At 42.5% G+C, this 23632-nt stretch overlaps 1 protein-coding gene across 3 annotated transcripts in view; it reads left to right on the forward strand.

Annotated features, from left to right (window-relative positions):
- LOC125965873 (tetratricopeptide repeat protein 28) overlaps positions 1–23632 on the forward strand; it is a 145236-nt gene that overhangs the window by 110237 nt on the left and 11367 nt on the right. For all 3 annotated transcript variants that reach the window (XM_049716745.2, XM_049716746.2, XM_049716747.2), the window contains 7 exons: positions 5886–6393; positions 12831–13627; positions 13732–14276; positions 14916–15439; positions 19224–19333; positions 22321–22450; positions 22536–22754. In XM_049716745.2, the coding sequence (XP_049572702.1) occupies positions 5886–6393; positions 12831–13627; positions 13732–14276; positions 14916–15439; positions 19224–19333; positions 22321–22450; positions 22536–22754 (2833 nt within the window). The remainder of the gene's footprint in view (positions 1–5885; positions 6394–12830; positions 13628–13731; positions 14277–14915; positions 15440–19223; positions 19334–22320; positions 22451–22535; positions 22755–23632) is intronic.

Raw genomic sequence — 23632 nt, forward strand, 5'->3', positions numbered from 1 at the left:
AAGGAGTGCAACGTCCTTGGATTGACTACCCGGCTTCCCGCTGAATGCTGTCATGCAGCTGGGGCCCGGCAAGCTGTGCTTTATTTGGCACTGTGTCAGAATCAACTAGAAGCCATGACAACAGCAAGTTGGCTTCTGAAAGATAGGTTGATTAAAATGCATTTTTTTTATTAATTCATTATTAGTTTGATGTCATTCCAACCAGCTGTAATCAATCTAGTGGGTTAACACAGCAAGATCCCCTCTGTAAATTTCTAGTTTCAGCTCCATTGACCAAACGTGTACTCCTTTGTGTATTTTCATTTCCCCTAGGAGATGAGGTAACGTTTTCCTTTTCATCGAATATGTCATGACAATATAGCCAAAAATCTTACCTAGTTCAGATTCAAATAGTGTTTCTCGATGGAAACGGAGTGAGGTTGCTTGTTCACTCGGAATGAATTTAACCACTCCTCAAGGCTATTAGTGTAAAGACGTAAACACTAAGCAAGCATTATGCCCCTCGTTTTGCAAGCTTAGAGGCTCTTATAAATGGCATGCCTTGATGTTTACCTCAAACCCATCCTGAAATTACTTTCAAACACCACTGTGATTTCCTTTCCTGTCACCACAAGGTCTCTAAAGAATTGATTCCCTTCTACGGCAGACATCACATAGCTATGCCTGTGGAGATTTGACTTGAGCACAGAAATAAGCAGAAAGCCTTCAAGGCTTTGCTCTGATTTAGAGTACATTAAAATCCATTCACAGTGCCCTGCTCCCCCAGCGTGCCACCACTTTAGTTTTCTCCACAACTCGAGTTTATATTCATGTGTTTATATATCAGAGGGCAGGAGGGTCTGCTTCTGTGTCAGAACAATGCTGACATCCTGTCACAGGGGAGCAGTGCTGTGACAAAAGTGTGGGGTTGGACCAGGGGTCATGTGGAGGACATGGCCAACAGTATCCAAGAACCAGCCAATTTCCTGCTCTCTCTTAATTTTCCTCACCAATATTCAGCCATTTCTTTACACACAGATTTCTTTTTAAGTGTTACGTCTGAGAATATCAGCCTTCTGAATACTCAAATTTTCCACCAACTCCAGTGGAGACTGTGGGATTCAGTTTGACTTTGTGGCTCTTCTGATTTCTTCCTCTCGACTGTTTGCCACAGTGGCTGTCGTATTGCCGCAAACTGGCTTGGAAAAAATACACAGACTGCATAAATGTGGCCACACACACACATACACATGCACGCATATATAACCCACAAACCTTAAGATACTCTCGAAGTAAGGACATTTGAGGGAATGTATACTGGGTCTTAAGACTAACCGCAAATGATCTCCCATTTAGCCTGGCACCACTGCATAGACTACCCACAGCTCAGACAAAAAAAAGGCTTTTTCACAAGCCAAATCACTACTCCATCTTGTGTGTATCATTAGTTAACCCCATGCAATTCCCCATAGCTCTGCATCTTGTTGCTGCTCGTACAGTAGAGGTGTGTGTATGTGTGTGCGTGTGTGTGTGTCCGCGCACACGTGCATGTGTGATGTAGCGAGAGTGATGTAGCAGACAGCGTGGAAGCTGTCACGAGTGCCCTTAACCGTAGTTTGACCTTTAGTGACAGTCAATCCTTTTGTGAATGTGTCCCCTGAAGACTAATGGAATTAGCAAGCTTCGGGCCCTCTGGCGTCACCTATCTACGAGCTGGAGGGTCCATAGGTCACAAATGAACAAGTGTGCTCTCCTGTGCTATCAGTATGTCACACTGCCAGTGAATCAGATTAGTTCTGGTGATTAATTTGAGAAATTGGCTAACAGCTAGTTAATGTGATGTGCTAAAAAAAAAAAAAAAAAAAACCTCGCTAAAAATAGAATTTTTGCAGGGTTATTAATCTGTGTTTTTGGTAACAGCAGATATGACCAACCATCAGGACTATTATCTTTGAATCCGAGACAATAAAAGTGGGGTCAAGATCAGTAATTTCGTCTCTTATCTGTGTGAGTGTGTGTTTAAGAGCGCACTCAGCCACAGCTGTACCTACCTTCGCTTGGCAAAGCACAACATTCCCCTGCTTTAAAAAACAGAAGGTTTCGATATGGCCGAGTGACTGTCATTTGGCCAATTTAATTGTGGCTCCTGTGGGATCCATATCCATGTGCAAATACCAGACCGCGAAAGAGAATGAAATATAAATCTGTAAAGCTAGATCAATATTTTATCATCTCTTTCCCGCCCCCAACATCCACATCCACCAACATGCCTTCTTCATACAACACCCTCATGTTTTCACACAATGCAGAAATGTTGGTTTGTATTACTTTTGCAGCGTTGTTGTTCTGCTGTGTTGTGTGTTCATTACATTGATAGAGAGATGTTTCCTTTTACTGTCAAGATGCATTTGTAGCAGGGAATCCAGATGGGTGGACGGCCTCAGCGTGGGGATGTCTTTAGCATTTTCTCTTCTCATTCTTCAAACACAGTCTCTCCCATCGCTTTTATCTGCCCCCCCATTACCCCCACAAAACATCATGCACACACACACCTAATACCCTCTAGTGTTCACCTCCAGCTAGCTGCTCATGCTGCTCATGCTGCTCATGCTGCTGGAGCCTAGCTTATTAACGGAAACGCTGGTGCATGGTTTCCCTCACCTTCCCTCTGCCTTTTAATTAGCCAGCTGGATTTCTTGTGTGTGTGTGCGCGCATATGTGCATGTTCTTGCGTTACACATTGATAAATCTGAAAATTCTGATTGTGGTGACTCACCACCCATAAATCAGATTTTTTTTTTTTAGATAAAGTTAGGCAAGTTGTGGTTAGGCTCGAGGGAAATTAATGTCATTATTATGTCCTCTATAGTGATGGAAACACTGAATTGTTTGTGCTCTTCAATTTGGAAATGTGGGTTTTTGTCTCGTGTTTGCATGCAACACTAGTCCTTCCAGTCACATGACAATTATGCTGATTATTATGCTTGTAGTTAATAATATTGATCTGGTATTTATTGTCAAAAAATATGATTCACAGACATTTCTTAGATCTAACCACTCTTTTTTAATCGCAGTTTATGCCTGTGTGTTTTTTCATTATTTTGGTTCACACAAAGCAAATGATGATCGAGAAAAAAATAATATACTCAAGCAATGCTGCTCGCCCTCATCTTGGTCTGCTACTCACATTTTACCTTTATCAACACGCATGTTGATGGTCATCTAGTCTTCTCCCCTAAACCATCCATTATTTATTGAAGTTGTCGTGTGAGTGCCACTAGTTGATCATTTTTACCATTGAAGAATATCAGCGCTCAAATGTCGAGTGGGCGAACATGCTCAACTAAGGAGATGTTTTGTTTTCATGAAGGCATTGACACATCCTACAAGTAGAAACACCACAGGCCAGCTTGAGTTAACAGTAAATTGCCGGCCAGTGTGAGAAATAAAAATACAACAGTGACTAAGAGCCACAGAACCCATACTATCGATATCAGCGCTGCTACATGACATAAGAGGGAAATTACGATTCATTACTACCCCTTGTACATGCTATGAAAGCAACCATTCGTCTAATGTCTTACTGAATATAAGCAGACATAGAAGAGGAGTTCATAGAGGAGAATTTGAAATGGATCTTAAGCCACTCTCCTAGCCAGGAGTATAAAATAGTCTCGAATATCCAAGAAGTTGTGATCATCCATCCCCTGCCATCTCCCTCTGAACTTGCCCTGTCTGCTCCCAGCTTACCTTCCAATTAGGAGACCGTCAGTACAACATGTTTGCTGATCAACTAGTTGGATATCTCGAGTTTTAAATTCAATCAAGTCACTTCTAACAAGAGCTGTACAATCATGTCTGCCCAGTGATGCCGGTAATGCTTTATTTAGTAACGCATGGTTTGACTTGCATCCTCCTCTGTGTCTTTTGATCACTTAAATTTGAAAAGGGCTGGTCCCTGTAGTCGTGCCTCTGTTATTGTCAAGGTAGACTCCTCATTATCTTGGCCTCCATCTGAGAAGAGAATGCAGTCTCTCTTTAGAAGGACACATCAGAGCGACTCATATGTGTTGGCAAAAGATATTGTGGTCTTGCTTTATAGGTGCACTCTGAAGTCAGGCAGATGTGGAATCCTCTGTTTTCTGCTCACAAAAGGGAAAGTTTGAGAGAGAAAGCTAGGCATCAAAAGGTACATGCAATTGAGCAGCCTCAGATAGGCTATCTTGGAACATGAAACAGCAACAGTTTCTGACGGAGTGTAATTGCATCCCTGGGCCTGTGTAATGCCTTGTTGCGTCTTTAAACTTGAGTAAAGTGCTGAGAGTCCTTGTGTCAGCAGGTAATTGGTTGCAGACATCAGCAGCAACTTGAAGTGAAGGAAATAAGCTTTGGTAGGTTGCTATTCCGTTTGTGCATTTTATGTGAGAATTTAACCAATGAAATGTAGCGTTTGCCCTTGTGCAATACTATAATGATAGTATTGATTTTTTTCTTTTTTAAATCAACAATGTACTTTGGTTTTCATTTATGCAAAGGATCAGAATTTCAATATGTAGCCCCAGGGCCAACCAAAGAGTGTATTTTAGTACATTTGAATTAGTACATTACAAAATTCTCATAATACTGTTCTTGTATGTTATTATTTTCGAAACAGTACATGTCGGTAAACAGTTACGTTTAACTCATGAAAGCATTCAAAACTAGCACTAGCTGTTATTGATATTCACCACCACCCAGTCTATGTTGCTGGTTGTCGGCTTGATAGTGACCTTCCTTGTCAGAATGAATGTCCTCTCCGGTGGCCTGAGTTCCAACTTTTTCCTGGCGTGTATTGGATGGGTGGGACCTGCGGAAAGAGTTGCTTTATTAGCTGGTCGTGTGAGATTAATTGAACATCTGTTCATGCAGAGAAAGCTGACCCCAGTCGCAGCTGTTTACCCTTCGTATAAACATCTAATAAGTCTCCTCTGGTTATGTGCCTTGGAGATGTTCACATTAACTAATGTATTTATTATTTTTCTTTTAATGTAAAAGAAATGTAATGACATTGAAAAAACATTGATCACTTGCAGGCTGTTAAGTGCATGCCATGCTTTGTGCCGTATCATTTGTAAATGTGTGTTGATATGAGAATGAGTCTTTGGATATTTGGAAATAAATTAGTAATAAAATAAAATAATAATATACTAAAATAGTAGTAATAAAAGCAGCAACTCAAAATAAATGCCCACCTAGTGGCATTGTGGTTCATGTGAGAAGGTAATTGCACACTATGACCTGTGACATAATAAAAAATAAAAGCAAAAAAAGCTGTTTGCATTCTGCTGAACTGCTTTTTGCAGTGCAATTTGTTGTTATTGCAGTACCATTTTGACTATTGGAATGTGCTTGTGGAAAGGGCATGAAAGATAGGGGAAAATATGCAGAAATATTTTGTCTGATAGCATTCCTGCCAGAAGCGAGAAAGTCAGGCAGTTGCACCCCCACCCCCCCACCCCCTGCACAGGTTGACAGTGAAGCTGAAACCCTTCTACTCACCCGCCTGATTAGCACTTTTTTTGTTCCGTTGTCGGTAGCACGCCATGAAGTATGATTGCAGTTGGCAAACTGGCGGCTTTGAAACAAACCTACTGCTGTGCTGATATGCATCACACTTTACCCCCTTCCTTGCTTTGCAACCGCTGAATCAAATGAGGTTGTCTTGGTCAGTTGGTTTCGAAGCAGTAAGCCTTTCTCAGTGAATTTAGAAAGGCTTTTTCTTTCTGGATTAAAATTTGCAGGCATAATGGGGACATTTTCACAACAAAGCCAGTCAAATAATTATTCTTAATTAAATGTGTGTGTAGATAATTGAATTTCACCAATGTGTTTTTGTGCTAAACCCTGCTCTCTCTCTCTGTCTTTAGGCTGCTTCAATGGCCCTGAGCAGCTTGGGTCATGTGTACACAGCCATCGGGGACTACCCAAATGCACTGGCCAGCCACAAGCAGTGTGTTCTGCTGGCTAAGCAGTCCAAGGATCAGCTTTCTGAGGCACGGGAGCTGGGAAACATGGGTGCTGTCTACATTGCCATGGGAGACTTTGACAATGCCGTCCAATGCCACGAGCAGCACTTGGGTATCGCCAAGGCGCTTGAAAATAAGCGGGAGGAAGCTCGGGCCTACAGTAACCTAGGCAGCGCCTACCACTATCACCGAAACTTTGACAAGGCCATGTCTTACCACACTCACGTGCTGGAGCTCGCCCAGGAACTGGAAGAAAAGTCCATCGAGATGAGAGCGTATGCGGGCCTGGGGCATGCCGCTCGCTGCATGCAGGACCTGGAGAGGGCAAAACAGTATCATGAACAGCAGCTGTCCATAGCTGAAGGTTTGAAAGACAGAGCTGCAGAGGGAAGGGCCTCCTCCAATCTGGGTATGTATGCAAAACACAGACTTACTAACCATGCTTGCAATTCAAACTTGAGTTAGTGACGTGCACGTACTCTAATGTTAACAAACTTAAAAACACAATGATGCACACTGCAGTTCAATGAAAAAGTTATATAACATTTCCTCCGCTGGGTGTCCGGACTCTCCTTTGGAGATAGGGTGAGAAGCTTGGTCATCCGGGAAGGACTCGGAGTTCAGCCGCTGCTCCTCCGTGTTAAGAGGAGCCAGATGAGATGGCTCGGGCATTTGATTTAGAATACCTCTTGGATGCTTTCCCGGTGAGATGTTCTGAAAATGTCCCACCAGAAGGAAGGAAACCCACGCTGGAGAGACAACGTCTCCCGGCTGGCCTGGGAACGCCTTGGGATTCTTCCGAAAGAGCTTTAAAAAGTGTCTGGTTAGAGGGAAGTTTGGGCTTCCCTGCTGAAGCTGCTGCCTCCGCGACCTGACCCCAGATAACCGGTAGATAATGAATGGATGAATATTTTAATAATTTATGGAACACAATTGAGGATACACTATTGGCATGACCCTCGACTGTTCTGTGTCTCAGATGGCCCTTTTGAAAAATTGATTGTCCACCCCTGCCATAGATTGTCTAAGAGGATCAGGTCTGTTGAGTTTGCTGGCCAATCAAGCGCAGTAATATCATGCTTATTGAACAAGCGTTTAGTCGTTCTGGCAGGGCGTGCAGGTGCTAACTCCTGCTGGTGCATGAAACCAGCATTTCCATAAAATAGCGGAAGGGGGCATAAAATGCTCGGAAATGCACAGTTAACAGCTGCATTGACACAGTCACAGTGGCCCAACACTGGAGATCTTGTGGCACCCAAACTCACAGACCATAGAAAATTTACACTCGATTATGAGCAACTGGGATTGTGTGCCGCTACACTCTTACCTCAAAATCTGGGTCCGGTGCAGTTTTAAAAAGAAACATATCATTTGCTTGAACCAAATTGTAATTGATTCTTTCTTGGACAATGCCCCACACCTTAAACTAAATTTTATAGAAACGGGCAGAAGTAATTTCTTGTGTTTGTGTAAAACTAAAACCACAAAGCTCCTCATAGGATCATTACAGAATAACCAGGAAGTTTTATCACAGTTGTATTCTCATATATGTACCTTCACATAAAAAGCTCATTTTCATGAGAAAAAATACAATCTGATCTATCACCGTGCCCCTTTCTGCTGCCTTGCACTGAAACGATAATCGATTAAATGTGAGGGAAGGAAATGATAGATCTTTCCTTGAAACTTAGATGTTGGGCGCAAAATCTTCCCTCTCGAAAAAGTGCATAAACTAATAATTGTATTATATATTTCAGGAAAAATGAATGAAATAATGTCTCTTTAGATATTGACTACTCCATGAGATAAATGCTGTGCCCATTTTGCTGTATTTAGTGCAGCAATTACAACCTCCACTGTCTGAATTATGATAGCTATCAAAGCAGTACTAACCTTGATTCTAATGGACAACGAAAAGAGCCTTAATAGTTGTTCCAGATGATTTAGTCTTAACCTATGTGTAAAAAGTGTGCGAGTGGAGAGTCGAGGTTAATCAACGCAACATAAATTGAAGCTGCGATTTGACCCGTCTAAATGGTGCACATCCCCTTTGCGGAAAAATACTGCTGATCTTTAAAGGGAGATGATCATAAATTGAAGGACTATCGAGAGCACGTTTTACGATGCTACCTACGTGAGTTTTATTATGTCAGGTGGCAGATATATTCCAGCGCGTTATAGGAGTCCCGTGACGACTTGCCCGACCATCTACTTTATGATTGGTTGCAATATTTGAGTAGTTTTAATGTTGTAATGAGTGCGGTGTTAAAGATGTCCATCTGGTGACATCGCTGAATAAGTGTGTAGTTAGTAGCGTCAAACCTTCATGCACACATCGGACCTCTGACACTCAAGAGGCCTCATCACTTACCACTTTTCTCTCATTCCTCTTCACTTTTTGATGCCTCTGCCTTTCATTGTCTTCGTCCCCAGTCTCACCCCTGCTGATTGTAATCTGAAACTGTCAAGGCACTAGTAATTGAAACTGACTTGATGAATCGCTTAATTACCTTTAATAGCTGATTCAAGTGGAGCTGAATAATGAAGATAACACAGGATGAAGTGGAGGTTGTGAAGCTTCTGTCTCTAATTGTTCTGTTGTTGTTTTGAGTGCAGCGTATTGTTGTTGTTACTCCATCATGAGTGCCCACAAGCTCACTCTGTAGACTTGAAAACCTTTTTCTTTGACTGTGCAGAAAAAAAAAAAAAAAAAAAAAACCACGAAAATGAGCAAAGCAATTACTGAGCAGCGGCATTCAAAACAAAAGTTTTAGAAGTGGGAAGAAGACATTTGAAAAACAGCAAACTGGACACTTTTATTTGCCCTCTCAGCTTGTTTTTGAAGTTGGCTGTGGTATGGGCAGTGGCTGGCCTGGCTCTGAGGCACACTTGTGTTGAGATTGCCATCCTTTAATATCCAACCACGATACCCAGCGGTACCAACAGACCTGGCTCAGCACACTTTGACCTATAAAGGATATGAACATTTTGCATTCCAGTCCCATATATTATTCAATAATTGGCCATCTTCCCACAACTCAGCAGTATCTCATCAGTGCAACTGAAGTAGTGAGTTGCCACGTAGTTTATGATCAACACAATCTAAATTGCACATTATTTATCTGTCTGTGTGTCTCTGCGGCAAACCGCCTGTCCATCTCCGTGTAATCCAAAAGTATTATATTTGACTGTAAAACATTGATGGCTTTAAACAAGAGATTACACATGACAGTGAGCTTCCATTAAACCTTTGTATATTAGTCACATTTAAAAAAAAGAATAGTCTTTTTGCATATCACGGACAGAAACCCCTTTATAGGTCCAAAAAAGACAATCAAGCAATAATAAAACCATTGTAACCCACATTACTAACATTGTAACGGGTATGATGACAAGTTGTAATAATTGTCTCATTGTGTTACAGAAATAAATAATATATTTAATAATACATCTACATTTTACATTTTAATCACAATACTGTACACTCAATTTATTACTTGATACCCATTTACTTGAAAGACTATGGTAGGGTAAAATAAAACACCAAATCAACCTTTTCGCCCTGTTTTCATTCAATCCCCATTCCCGAGGGTTTCCTGGTTTCTGGTATTCAACAATTTAATGTAACAGACACAAAGAAAACAACAGGAAGAGTTCAGACATAGAACATCAGCACTAACAGATATTCTGCGTTTCTGTGTATTCCCTGACTCACTTTTACATGGAAAAAGAAACAGGACATGGCAGTACGTCTGTACTGAATTACCTTTAAACCTTTTTATCATCTACCTTGGCGTGAGAGTACTCATTTCTTCTGCTCTGGAAAACTCGTCTTTGACGTCCACTCACCCAATTACACAGCAAAATATTCTTTTTGCCAAAGCACCGTGATTTTGATTTTATTTATTGTCTGTCAGGTTCAACTGACCGTGAGGTTAAGCTATTGAATTCTTAAAATGCATGAGGGATATTTTTATGCTCACCGGCTCATTGAGAATTAAAATATCAATCCACTGTAAAATCTGCATTATTGATTCCACTAAAAATGTTTTAAGAGCATCAATAAAAATGCATGTCACTATTTTAAGTGTGTCCACAGGAGGCACCAAATGCACAAAAACCCAGATTTGCCTGAGCACTGAGGTATAGAGATTACTTATTTGGAGGCCTAAGCCGTTGGAAGTAGATCTATGTATAATTAGTTTGACGAGTAAAGGGAAAAAGAAATAGGAGACTTTACAAAGGAATTTGTCCAGCCTATTGGCTCAGACAGGATAAATTGAAGGCAGAAAGGAGTTAACCAAAAATACACAAAAATGCATTTGCCTGGAAGTGATGATATCTTTGTAATTTTTGTGGGATCTGCGTAAATATTAGCAACCTTTCCTGTCCTTTAATGGAGACGTGATGACTATCTTACAGTATGTTCTCCTGGGAATACCCGTATGTATATCAATTACTACATTATATTCAGGATCACAGGTCTATTCCAAATGACATTGTTTCATTTCTGTTTAGGCAAACTATATGGGACCTTGACTAAAGACCTGGAAAAATATTCCCCTTGTCCTTGTTCTGATATTGAAGTGAATATAGCCAAATTGTTTTGACAGTTCTTTCAAAGTGACATGCTTGTGGACAGTGCGATGACTGTTGTTTAGAGAGCTAAAGAGTAGGTTATCGAGCAGATGCAGAGAAGAAACCGACCAATGGGTGCTGTAGTTGGAGTTGGGTGCAGTGCTTTTATACTATCTGCGCCGACCACCCACTTAACATGCCTCCGTCATCCTATTCTTTTTCCTTCCTATCTGTCAGTCAGACAGTAGATGTTTCTTTCTGAGACTTAGGATTTGGTGGCTTAAGACCAGAGTACAACTCCATCCCTGTCTCTCTTTTGCTGACCTCTGCAGGCTCTTGCATCTTCAGCTCACTACCTCCCCCCACAGATCATTGCATACAGTAGTATTTGTTTTATTTTGAAATTCTTGATAAAATACTGACAATACAATAGTCACCAACACTTCCACAATTCCTAAATGTACATGCAAAATACTACCTCATATAAGTGGCTCTCAGACTTATTGTTTGCATCCACCTCATTTTGGAAACATGAAGTGTTTCACAACTGTAACGCTGTCCCCACACATCCTCTAGCTCCCCTCCCTCCAATAAATTGCCTACCAAATGTCTCAGCCATTGTTTAAAATTCCCTTAATGCAGTAAAGGCTGCAGTGTCTCTATAGCTGCTGAACAAAAGACAGTGATTTACTCCGAAAAAGAAGCACCATCCCTCAAAGTCGTCACCGCAGCATTTCCCCAATGTACAGCCAGCTGTGTAATGGAAAGTGACAACACATTGCCATGCTTGTCTGTGCATCAGGAAAAATGCATAGGCTCAGAATGGATTGGCTGGCATATAGAATTGTTAATGTGCTTTATATTTACCCGGTTTTTACTGAAATTGTGCAGATATTCGGCATTTTGTAATACAGCCAAGAAGGCTGCATACACTTTTACGTTTACTAATATTGTTGAGATTGATTTCATATCATGTTGTTGTAAAGGCAACATATTGACTGTGACAGCATACTGCGGGGGTAGTGTCTGGTAGAGGTATGGTTTTATTTACGGTAATCCCCTTACCATGCAGGGGGCCACACCCCCTGCATCTCCCCTTAAAGTCCCTTCAACCACATTCTCCACCGCTGTGTACAAGATTCGTTTTCAGCCAACTGCATGGAGCATTTTTGCTGGTAATGCATCAGAAGGCATTATATTCTCTGTTCGTTCTCTCGGTGTTAAGGACACCCTAACCTTGGGGAGTGACTTTGAGAGCCGTCAGTATCCCACCCCCCAAAGCTGCCAGCACAATGACTTAACATGCTTCACAAGTGAAAGCGAGGGGATTAATGTGTGGACTAAGGAAAAATAGTTTCTTAAGAAAAAATCTTACCCATTAATGTATGGGTTACACTCATGATCAAGGTTAGATCTGTATCAATTCAAATTGAAAACAGAAGCAGACAAAGAAATAAAATGGTCTGATAGGGCGCAGTTTTTTTTTTTTTTTTAAACTAATGGCAGTACTCCCTAATTACTCTGGCTGCCTGCTAGCCTGCCACAATGCTGATATAGGACAGCCATCATGGTCAATCATTTGTTCGGCAGCTGTCTTTTCTTTCCTTTAGTTTCTCTATCATATTGTAAAGTAACAATGCTACTCATCCTATGTACTATTGTATTCTCAGTGAATGCTGCTTGACAGTGAAAGGCAACTCAGAGGAGTCCGTATTTATTAGCTATGCTGTGACGTGTTTTTACAATCCTTTTTGAGATTGCTGCTGTGTATACTATTGTGGATCTCCAGGGGAAGGTGTATGTGTGTGTGTTTGTGTGTGTTTGCAGCAGATGGCTGTTATTTTTCATAGGATCATATTTTATCAGAGATAATACATCCGGCACCAGCTTCTCCATTATTTATTGTTTTTTTTCATGCTTATCTAAATCTAAAGTTGTTTGCTGAGCTTTCCGTCAACTTCAACCGCTCTCGCATTGTTCTTCATCAGAATCATCTCAAACTCCGGCGAAAAAGCTGTAGATTTAAAATAAATAAGTGAATGAATGATTAAAAATCATTTGAAGACACAAAGACACCGCTTTGGATCTCACTACATTCATAATGGCTATAATTGTGGAGGTGTGGAGTGTAAGCAGAGAACAGATGGCGCTGAGAGCATATTTTGCAACCAAATGGCTTGTTTTGTCCTTGCTGACAAGGCACTTGCATTTTTGCTTGTGTAATTTTATCCCTTTGGAATCTTTAAACTTAATATTCTCTCTTCACAGGCATTATTCACCAGATGAAAGGAGACTACGAGACTGCACTTAAGCTCCACAAAACACACCTGGCCATTGCTCAGGAGCTCAATGACTATGCCGCGCAGGGCAGGGCTTATGGGAACATGGGCAATGCCTTCAATGCCCTAGGAGTCTTTGACCAGGCTGTGCGGTATCACCGTCAGGAGCTGCAGATTTCCATGGAGGTCAATGACCGGGCCTCGCAGGCATCCACTCATGGCAATTTGGCTGTGGCTTACCAATCTTTGGGAGCACACGATCGGGCTTTGCAGCATTACCAGAACCATCTCAACATCGCCCGCGAGCTCCGAGACGTCCAGAGCGAGGCGCGGGCCCTGGGTAACCTTGGCAACTTTCACTGCTCTCGTGGAGAATTTCCTCAGGCAGTGCCCTATTATGAGCAGTACCTGCGCTTGTCCCCTGACCTCCAAGACATGGAAAGTGAAGGAAAGGTTTGTCACAATTTGGGCTATGCCCACTACTGCTTGGGCAACTACCAGGATGCTGTCAAATACTACGAGCAGGACCTCGCTTTGGCCAAGGACCTTCATGACAAACTAAGTCAAGCCAAGGCATACTGTAATCTAGGTTTGGCCTTCAAGGCCCTGGGGGACTTTGTTAAGGCAGAGGAGTGTCAGAAATATCTGTTGTCACTTGCCCAGTCCCTGAATAATTCACAGGCCCGCTTCAGAGCTCTTGGCAACCTGGGTGACATATTTGTCTGTAAAAAAGACGTGGCTGGAGCCATTCAGTTTTATGAGCAGCAGTTGGCCTTAGCTCATCAGGTATTAAATAACACACATCTTTTGTACACTGTTAAATAATTCAGCAAATGCTTCCAGTGATGGTTATGATATTCATTTTTTTTTCTTTTTACATCTAATTTCAGGTGAAGGAGCGCAGAATGGAGGCCTGCGCCTATGCTGCCCTCGGGGCCACGTACCGACTCGTGCATAAATATGACAAAGCTCTAGGCTACCACACTCAAGAGCTGGAGGTCTATCAAGAGCTTGGGGACGTTTCCGGAGAGTGCAAAGCTCACGGTCACTTGGCAGCAGTCTACATGGCCTTGGGGAAGTACGCCATGGCTTTCAAGAGCTATGAAGAGCAGTTGGAGCTAGGGCAGAGGTTGAAGGATCCTGTCGTGGAGGCGCAGGTGTATGGAAATATGGGCATCACAAAGATGAATGTTGGAGTGATGGAGGAAGCTATCGGGTACCTGGAGCAACAGCTTGCTACTTTACAACAACTAAATGGGAATGAGGCCATAATGGACAGGGGAAGGGCCTACGGAAACCTCGGAGACTGCTATGAGGCTCTTGGTGACTTTGAGGAAGCCATTAAGTACTACGACCAGTATTTGTCAGTAGCTCAGAGTCTAAACCGGATGCAGGATCAGGAGAAGGCGTACAGAGGCTTGGGGAACGGACACAGGTGAGTCTTCTTTAATCGAAAAACGTTAGGGTATATTGCACCCTGTGGTTACCTTTATGTGCCAAAGAATTTATCACAACCAAGGTGTCTACAATGAAAATATATGCTTGCTCATCTGGAAAAGTGTTTTCTTTGTGTGTGTTATCAACGCCATTGCAGTCAAACCTGGTGGTATTAGTTATGCACGGGTTCAGAGGGAATTAAATCGTCACTCACAAAGCCCTCTCATCTTCCCATAGTTCTCAGCCAAGTACTTGCTATCACATTACATTAATGACTGAAGTGTTTCATTCTCATACCTACCCAACAATTGTTGATATCCCGGAGACTGTCGGAGCTACGGTAACTCTTTGAAGGCTAGGAAAGCCAGTTAAAGGTTTAGCATGGGGTACTACAATCTAGAGGGGGCTTCTTTCCAACAATGACTGGTCTCACCTTGTATATCAGACAAAGGTTCTAGACAAATTTCTAGTTTTTTTGTTATGCAAGTGTCCTCAAAAATAAAATACTGCACGCAATGAACACTTAATTCAGTATACTTTATTGTATGTATAATTGTAGTTGCACTTTGCATCATTATGGAGGACATCTGTATCTACTTTTTGGGGTCTGTCTGACACTTTCTGTTTCTCTCGTTAGGGCAATGGGAAATCTCCAACAGTCACTGGTGTGCTTTGAGAAGCGGCTAGTGGTGGCTCATGAGCTGGGAGAGTGTGGAATCAAGGCTCAGGCCTACGGTGAACTGGGCGCGCTCCACAGCCAGTTGGGCAATTATGAACAGGCCATCTCTTGTCTGGAGCGTCAACTAGTCATTGCTCGTGACACCCAAGATCGACTCCTGGAGGGTGACGCCAGTTGTGGTCTCGGCGCCGTATACCAAGCGATGGGAGAATATGAGACAGCGCTGCGTTGCCACCAGAGTGACCTTGAGATCGCGGAGGAAACCGGAAACACCACGCGCCAGGCTCGTGCCTACGGGAACCTGGGCCTTACCTTTGAGTCCCTGGGAAACTACGAGAGGGCAGTTGTGTTCCAAGAGCAGCATCTAAGTGTGGCGGCCCAGACGAATGACTTGGCTGCCAAGACACTAGCCTATGGCAGCCTGGGGAGAACACACCATGCACTGCAGAACTATTCACAAGCTGTCATGTACCTGCAGGAAGGTAAGTGAGGCAGCGAGAACAGCAAAATGAGTATTGCCTTTGTTTGCCTGAGCTGATAGGCTTAGAGTTTGGGAATATATGAATATGAAATTCGCAGCATATTTGTCGCTAAGCCTTTGCTACATTTTTATTAGGATATGCACTTTTGTGTGACTGTATATTGTGTTTGTGCTTATGAGTGCATGGGGGATTCAGGGTACGTTTTATGCATCTGGTCTTGTCTCTCTTGTATAGGTATCCGAGTGTTTGTGTCTGTGCAAACCTATGTGGATTCCCGCCAAAGCCCTTTTCCTGTTTACTGCCGACTGTTCTACTCACCTCAGTATCTACTCTCCGCAGAGAGTTTCTTTGCAGCGAGTTGCCAAAACATATTTTCTCACAGTGGCACATTTCACCAGTCAGATTATAATGAAAAGAAAACCCCCATCTTAGAATCTTAAAAATTGATTATCTCAGTCAGTGCGGATGTGATTGGTTGTAGTCTGCCATTTATGTGTGCTAAATATCCACTCCTCCAGCTTTGCACATGACCATTAACAGACCTCTTGCTCAGGCATACCCACTGTTTTATGGCCCAAACCCTGTTTGAATCCAAGAAAATTGCAGCTCCTATGTGGGGCGAGTCATAGCTCACCCTGTAGGGAGCAAATGCTAGGAAATCAGAATACATCTGCTCTAGCTGCCAGGAATCGGCATTATTTGTATTATCTGGGTCTTAGGAACCCGATAGCCCCTCTGCAGACCCTGCTTTTTGAACCTTAATGAGAACAAAAGCGACAGCCCTTTCTGTCTTCACACTGTCCTGTTGTCCCCAGTGCTGATACCAGTGTGATGCAGATCGCTCTCGTCAATCGACGACATACCAATTAAGACAGAAAAGACCGTGTCTCATCTTCTCATTTGCTGTACTCTTCTAGCAAAATTGAGACATAACTTCAAAGCTATTAATTAATCAATCAGAGTTTGGCTCAGCTCCTCCACCTTTTCAACTCTGAAATGGCACAAAATAGCTACATCAGAACGTACAGAATATTCAGCTTCAGGCTGCCTTTGCTTTTTACACTTTAATCATGCAGAAAGTGTTTTTTGTTTACACAGTGACGCGGCGTCAGATGCGTAACATCAGCGACAGTATCTGATATGAGTCAGACAGTGACAATCGCTTTCAACATGACAGAGCTGAAGAAATAAGTGTTGAGCGTGAAACTTCACAACCCTTTCTTGGTATTTTGGAATTCTCTTTTACTCAAGCACCGTCTGGCCTCTTATTGCTCAGAAAGTGAAACAATGGCAGGAGCATCAAATGTCTTTGTGATCAACTCGAGATTAAGAGCCAGAACTTCTAATTCAACATCAGTGACCTCTAACCTCACAAATGTTCTTCTAAATTCACCCAATTAATAGGCAGAAAGTCTGAATGTGCAGTGCGTGAGCAGTCATTTTACATATCAAACATCAGTTAATTGATTCATACCACAGCATGGAATTTTATTTATTTTTTTGCCCTCCCCTCCCCGCTGCCCATCCCCTCCTCGAAAAATCTGTTTTACAATGAACTGGTCCCTGGTGTCAAAAAGGTTGGGGACCACTGCACTACAGTCTCAAGCTTCCCCTACAGGCTCTTGATTGTACCGCCTTGCATTTGCGGATTGTGGTGCATACATGGGATTCCGTGGTCTTTTCCAAATGCATTTGTATGCGATATTTACACATAAAAGCTGTGTCTAAAGGCGGAGGTGTGTGGTCCTTTGGGGCTGCAGAGATTCTCTCATCCATCTGTCAATCCACCTTTAACATGTTCTGTGGTTGCTCTACGGGGGTAGCCAGGCACAGCCGAATCTTGGTGTCAGCCACTGCGACGTGACTGTGCCTGCGGGGCGCACCCAAGGCTTGCTTGGTGACAGTGACAGACAGAGTGATCCAGAGAAAGAGAACAGAGGGAACATGAGCGTTTGGAAAGCAGAGAGACTGGGAGCGAGAGAAAAGAAAGATGTCAGGCGGGCATAGAGGCGAATCAGAGATGGGCATGAGTCATAATTCACATGTATTATTTCCCTGTCAAACGGAGAATAAAGAAAACATAGAGTTGGTTGACATTCCGGCTTGATCATAAAATAACTATAACAGAGCAGCTCAGAGAAGGAGAGGCTTCCCGTGCGCATGTGTGTGTGTATTACTGTGTGTCTAGGCAGATGAAAGGCTCAGCGCTACAGTTGGGATGAATGAGGGGTGAGGCTGTCAGAATGAAGAGGATAATTTAGATCTGTTTCCTTTCTCTTGTTCCGGCGCCTAATGAGCCCTAAACAGTGCCGAGGCCCTGTGAGCACTGCCGCCTCAGTCGAGATGAAACAGGTAGAGGGGAAGCACAGAGATGAGAAAATGAATCGGGCGGGAGAGGGAAAGAAGAGCAGAGCCGATGCATGGGGGAAAAAGGGAGGGCGTGCCGACAGGGAGGTTGTGTGGGAAGATAAGGGGGGCGGGGGGTAGAGGATTTTTGGTGGACTGAATCAGGCTTCAAAGACTGCCGGCTCGCGTGGCCGTAGAGGAGCCATTAAGTCTACGGTTACGTGGTGTGTTGGTAAGGTTTGTGGAATAGTTTCAGGTCATGCTCTCTGTTCTTGGCTTATCTTCTCCGGCCACAGACTGTTTTCCAGTATTGCCGGGAAAACATAGTACAACGAGTGTGGCTTGGCCCATTTTCTACTCGCTCTGACCAAAAGCACGTCTAGCCATCACGTTAGCAAGCTGAGAGAATACATTTTTACTTTTATAAGTGCTTTTAAGTGACTTCCCACAAGCAATGGCTTGTTGCATTCTACTGACCGTTTGCAGAGCATTTAACATCTTATGTGGAATGTGTGGCCCAGCAGTCGGCCTTTGTATTTCTCTCAAACCTCCGTCCGCCCCCTGTCATTGTTCTCGGTCGGACAACATTTTCTTTTCGGTAATTGCGCAGAACCAAGTACACGGCAGGCAGGCTAAAGACACATTCAGAGATATGACATACACATTTCTGCTTGAGCGACTGTAAGTGAAAGGCAAACTGCAGGCTTGCAGGTGATCTGCCACAGCTAATTATTATGCATAGTCACCTTGCACGCTGCGCACATCAGCTTTGCAAGCTCCCGCTGTCTCGCTAAATAGCTCAAAGTACCCGGTACCGCTTTACATTAAGGCTGTCCTTGTGAAAAAGTCAAACATGGACATTGATGAGTTTATTATCAGTTAAAACTAATCAATTGCAATTAATTAATCATAAATATGTGTGACCCTCTGGTTCCAAAATGACCTTTCTTTAAGGTTCACTGCTTTTTGCTGGTAATTATAAGGATAATTATATTTTTAACTTTACATTGATAGCGATGAATTCTAAAGTACTTTGAAAATAGATGCGATCTTGGCATTAGCTTTTTTAACAAACCCTTTTTTTGAGGTCCACGTGTTAAACTTTGCTCAAGGTTCATTATTAGATACTGATGGTTTGCAAACATTTGTAGACGTGATCATAAAACGATGTGCTCTGTTGTGTAAGCATAGGCTGTGTGTTTGCTGAGTCAGTTGATCTTCACTATTGATTGGCGGACAGCGTTTCGCTAAGAATGTGTGCCTTTGAAAGCGGCTGTCCCAGTGTGAGGTGCAGCTCAGAACCAAAGCCAAATATTTAAACCTGCTCACGGACAGAACATCAACGTAATGCCACGCTTACATCTGTTACTTCGAATGAGTCCACCTGTTCTCGATAATTTCTGTCTTGTCTTCTCACCGTTCTTCCTCTCTCTGACAGGCTTGCGGCTTGCAGAGCAGTTGGCTCGACGTGAGGAGGAGGCAAAGATCCGCCATCGTCTGGGGCTGTCTCTGTGGGCCAGTGGGAATCTGGAGGAGGCCCAACATCAGGTGAATTATTGAATGGTTTCGCCTTGACTTCAGTAACAGACATATGTAAATTAGCCTTTGGAAATGCACTGCACTGTATTGCAGCCAATTTACATGTTTAAAGAGGAGAACAGTGGAGGAGCCATTAGGACCATGACTGTGATCTTGGTAAAGTTAAATATTAAATGATGATGTAGGTACTCAATAATATAGTTTGGAACGTGAGTATTTAGTAATGACCTCTCGGTGGGTACAGAATCCAAATGGAAGAGAATAGTTTCGGACAAACATTGGCTGCTTTACAGCTAGAACATGTCTACTGGCACTATGCTGTGAAGAACATTGAATTGGTAAATGCAGTCGTCTCAGCAGCATCTCTGAAGACTGCTTTTCTGTCTGTGTGTATTGTTGCGCTCCCAGACCTCTGCATCACACGTACACACATCAGACACACACTCCCCTGTTCAACCCACTGCCCACCTGCCAGGCATGTAATATCCCCTTAACATCTCTTGTGTAGCTGTCCACACACCACTGTTTGAAATTTTATTTATTTATTTTTTTGCTGTGTGGATATGGGGATGGAGGTCCAAGCTCTTTTTCTCATAATACTAAAAAATATGTGCATCTACTTCTGTGTGTCGCAAATAGATAAAGTAGTTTTCCATCCTGCACTGTGACTGTTTTCAATTTTCTCAAAGACCAAAGTGAGGTAGTGACTCGACGATGAGTGTTCTTGAGTCATACAGAGGAATTTTTATTCAGTTAAAGGCTAAGCAAATATTATCCTAGCAACAGATTTCCTTCTACATGTTGGCTTTTAACTACAGCATGAATAAAAAGTAATATATGGTCCCTTCCGAAAGTATTGCTACAACTTGTGTATGCCTTTATAAAAGTACTAAAAGTGATGCTGATGCCATTATTTTTGCAGTAGACAAAAAATTATTGGGTATGACGTCTTTACTAAATATGAGTGCAACATTGCAGTGTTTATTTCCAGGTCTTTACATTTTGATTCAATGACACAATTTAGTATAGATAATTTCGTGTATATATATATAAGCATGTATATCAGGTCATCTCACTTACTCCCAGATATCAGATTTTTATGGTCAAGTGAAATTGGTTCATTGGTTTAAACTTGGAATAGCTCTGTAATAGGATGTTGACTGAATTCATTGTATTCAATCAATTTTGCTGTATGCACGGTGGCAATGATAACGTTTCCAAGAATGTAGTCCTCCAATTTAGATTCAGTGGTTGTTCTTGAATGTGTTAGCCCCGATAAATCCCATGCCCCTCACTTATAATTGATATTCATAAAGCATATGTGCAGGATGAAAGCACTTGACCTCACATTCTTCATCCTCTCGATACGTAAAATCATTGGTATGGACCTGTTGTTTACGGTGACACTCGGATTGACCTGTGGTAATTTTAATCAGTACGACAATACTTCTCTGACAACCGCTTGACATCCAATTGTTAGAAGAGCAATAAAAAACCAATAAATTGACAGTTACCTAAATTTCAATGCTTTTCTGTAGATTGAACATTTTGTTTACCGTTGATATAATTTGTCTGAGAGGAACATTCCCCGGTGGGAGGAGTTCTTTCACAGAAATGCCGAGAAGAGCGTGCGCATCCAACTCGCATCACTGATTCCGTATGACGCTGACATTTACTTAACATGTCCAATAAAAGCCACGTTAGACTGGGTGACATTTTCAATTCGCATCCCTGTTGTCTGGACCACAGCCTGACCGGTCACCATAGACACAACACATCTGGAATTGGCGGTCAAGATACTTTGAGAAATGAGTTTCACTTTTAAAGGCCTGCCTGCAAAATCTTACAAATGGAACTAGTACTGCGGTAATCAGCCTGCAGCCCTATCAGCGGAATTACCCAGGGACTCACAGCTTCTCCGAGCACTAACGCAGCAGAGTTAACAGATTCTCTACTGATCTCTACTCCCCACTCCCTCTGACAGACTTTGCAGCATGACCTTGGGATATTCCAGATGAGCTACAGTCTATGCATGTGTGCTAATAAAACTCTCTCTTTCTCTCTCTCTTTCTCTCTCTCACACACACACCACCACCCTCAATCAAAACGCTGTTGATACAAATCATTTCACCTTGAGCTGCAACCCTTTATTTACTGCAGCTGTTTGTCTTGTGTGACTGTGATCAAGCCTTTGTGTTGGCCGGGACTCCCGGAGAGTGGCTCTGTAGCACTTTCAGTCATCCTACAGCATGACCATTGGCACAGGGTTAGGAAATCAATAAAGGCTTCAATGAATCAGCACTCTTAGCCAGCTCCGTTGGGCAAAGTGCAACACTCTCCACTACCATATCTTTCCATCATTTGCCTGCTCTTCCAAATATAGAATGTTTGGCACTGACTAAACTCATTAATTTACCACAGAGATAGGAAGCAGTGTGTAAATACTGCCCACCAAAGATGCCTAGTTAATAATTAGCTCTTTTCCCCTGTCCATTCAAATAAAAATAAAAAAAACCTCAAGAGATACTCACTTAAGTTGCTTAGTAATTCATCAACAAATTCAAGTACGTAGCTTTCTTGTTTAGACAGCTGGTGAACATGCTTGATCGGGTAGGTGTGATGCTACCACCTAGTGGCAAAAAGCTTTTTTTATCAATTCACACATTTTTATTGATAGAAATGTACTGCTCCCAGATTTCATAATTCTTAAAACAGCTTAGCAGTACAGTGCCTGAATTATGATCCAGCAACTAAATCTAAAAATTGATTACTTGCACTTCTTACCCCTCTGCAGTCTCTTTTTAGGTGATAGATCAACATTTTAGTATGATTATATTTGTACAAAATGTACAGTTTAAAATTGACTGTGCCGCTACATGCATTTAACCTTAGATAAGCTCTGAGACTTGATCAAAAAAAGCAATAAGAAAATACACTCATGTGAATTTATAGTTTAGTGGTGTCTGAATTACAGTTCTTTGCTATCGTTGTTGCAGCTTTACCGGGCATCTGCATTATTCGAGACCATCAGACATGAAGCACAGCACAGCACAGACTACAAACTATCCCTGTTTGACCTGCAAACCTCTTGCTACCAGGCTCTCCAAAGGGTCCTTGTGAGCCTAGGTATGTTTCCTCCTAACTTCAAATTCCAGTCAGTTACTTGTTTTGGATGTATTCTCTTTTGAGTGCTAATTTCTGCATACTGCAGGCCACCATGATGAGGCTCTGGCGGTGGCAGAGCGAGGACGGACACGAGCTTTTGCTGACCTTTTAGTTGAAAGGCAGACTGGCCAACAGGAGTCTGACCCCTACACCCCAGTAACAGTGGAGCACATTTTGGACAGCGTCAACAGCCAGAGGGCCTTGGTACTTTATTTTTCCATGGCTGCTGGTTACCTGTACAGTTGGCTACTAGCCCCAGGAGCAGGTAAGAAGTAGACTTGGCTTGGAGCATGTTTATTCAACATCTATTATTAATATTGGTAATCCATCATATACAAAATGCAAAAATCAGATGGATAATGATTTACTTGCCCTTTCAAACATTTTTTTTTCCGCTATGGGGTCGTGGAGGCCAGTCTTCACACCAAGCTGCAGCACCACCTGCCACTTCACTGTTGGGATTTGCCTCCCCAGCCCAAGGGGCTTCTGCCTGTGAACCATGCTAATTGTTAGTGACAGAGCCAAACAACACAGGCAATATGTTCCCACCTGACAAAAGCTAAACACATCTCAGTTGAACACGGTCTATTTTCATCTCTTGTTTGTTTGTTTATTTTCCCCTCACCCTGCCTGTCTTAGTTTCCTTTAGTTTAAAAACATAAAATAAAAAAATGTGCAATGCATTCTCATCCCTTGTCGACTACTGGGTCGCACCAGCTCAGGCAGTGGCACTAAGAAGCCTGATCTTTTATGAGTCGTGAAATTCCAGCGTCTTAAGCGGACCCATTTTCTTTGAACGTGATTAGTCCATATCACACGATTGCCATACTGAGCTCTTTGCTACTGATCCTTTGTGCAAAGAGGGGAAATAAAAGCCATGACCCGTGTCCCATTCCACCAAGCTTGAACATTTGATCAAATCCAGCTCAGAGGCAACCACATGAACTTGGCACCCCAGGATTATTGATACGGATGAAGGCAACACTTCAGGAACAATAGAGATCATCAAGGCACTTACCGTAATTTCCGGACTATAAGCCGCACCGGACTATAAGCCGCACCAGCTAAAATTCAGGGATATTTTAGTTTTTTTCTTACATAAGCCGCACCGGACTATAAGCCGCACGTGCACATGAGTTTTTT

This window comes from Syngnathus scovelli, chromosome 3 (assembly GCF_024217435.2).
Source record: "Syngnathus scovelli strain Florida chromosome 3, RoL_Ssco_1.2, whole genome shotgun sequence".
In the NCBI taxonomy this organism is placed as follows: Eukaryota; Metazoa; Chordata; class Actinopteri; order Syngnathiformes; family Syngnathidae; genus Syngnathus; species Syngnathus scovelli.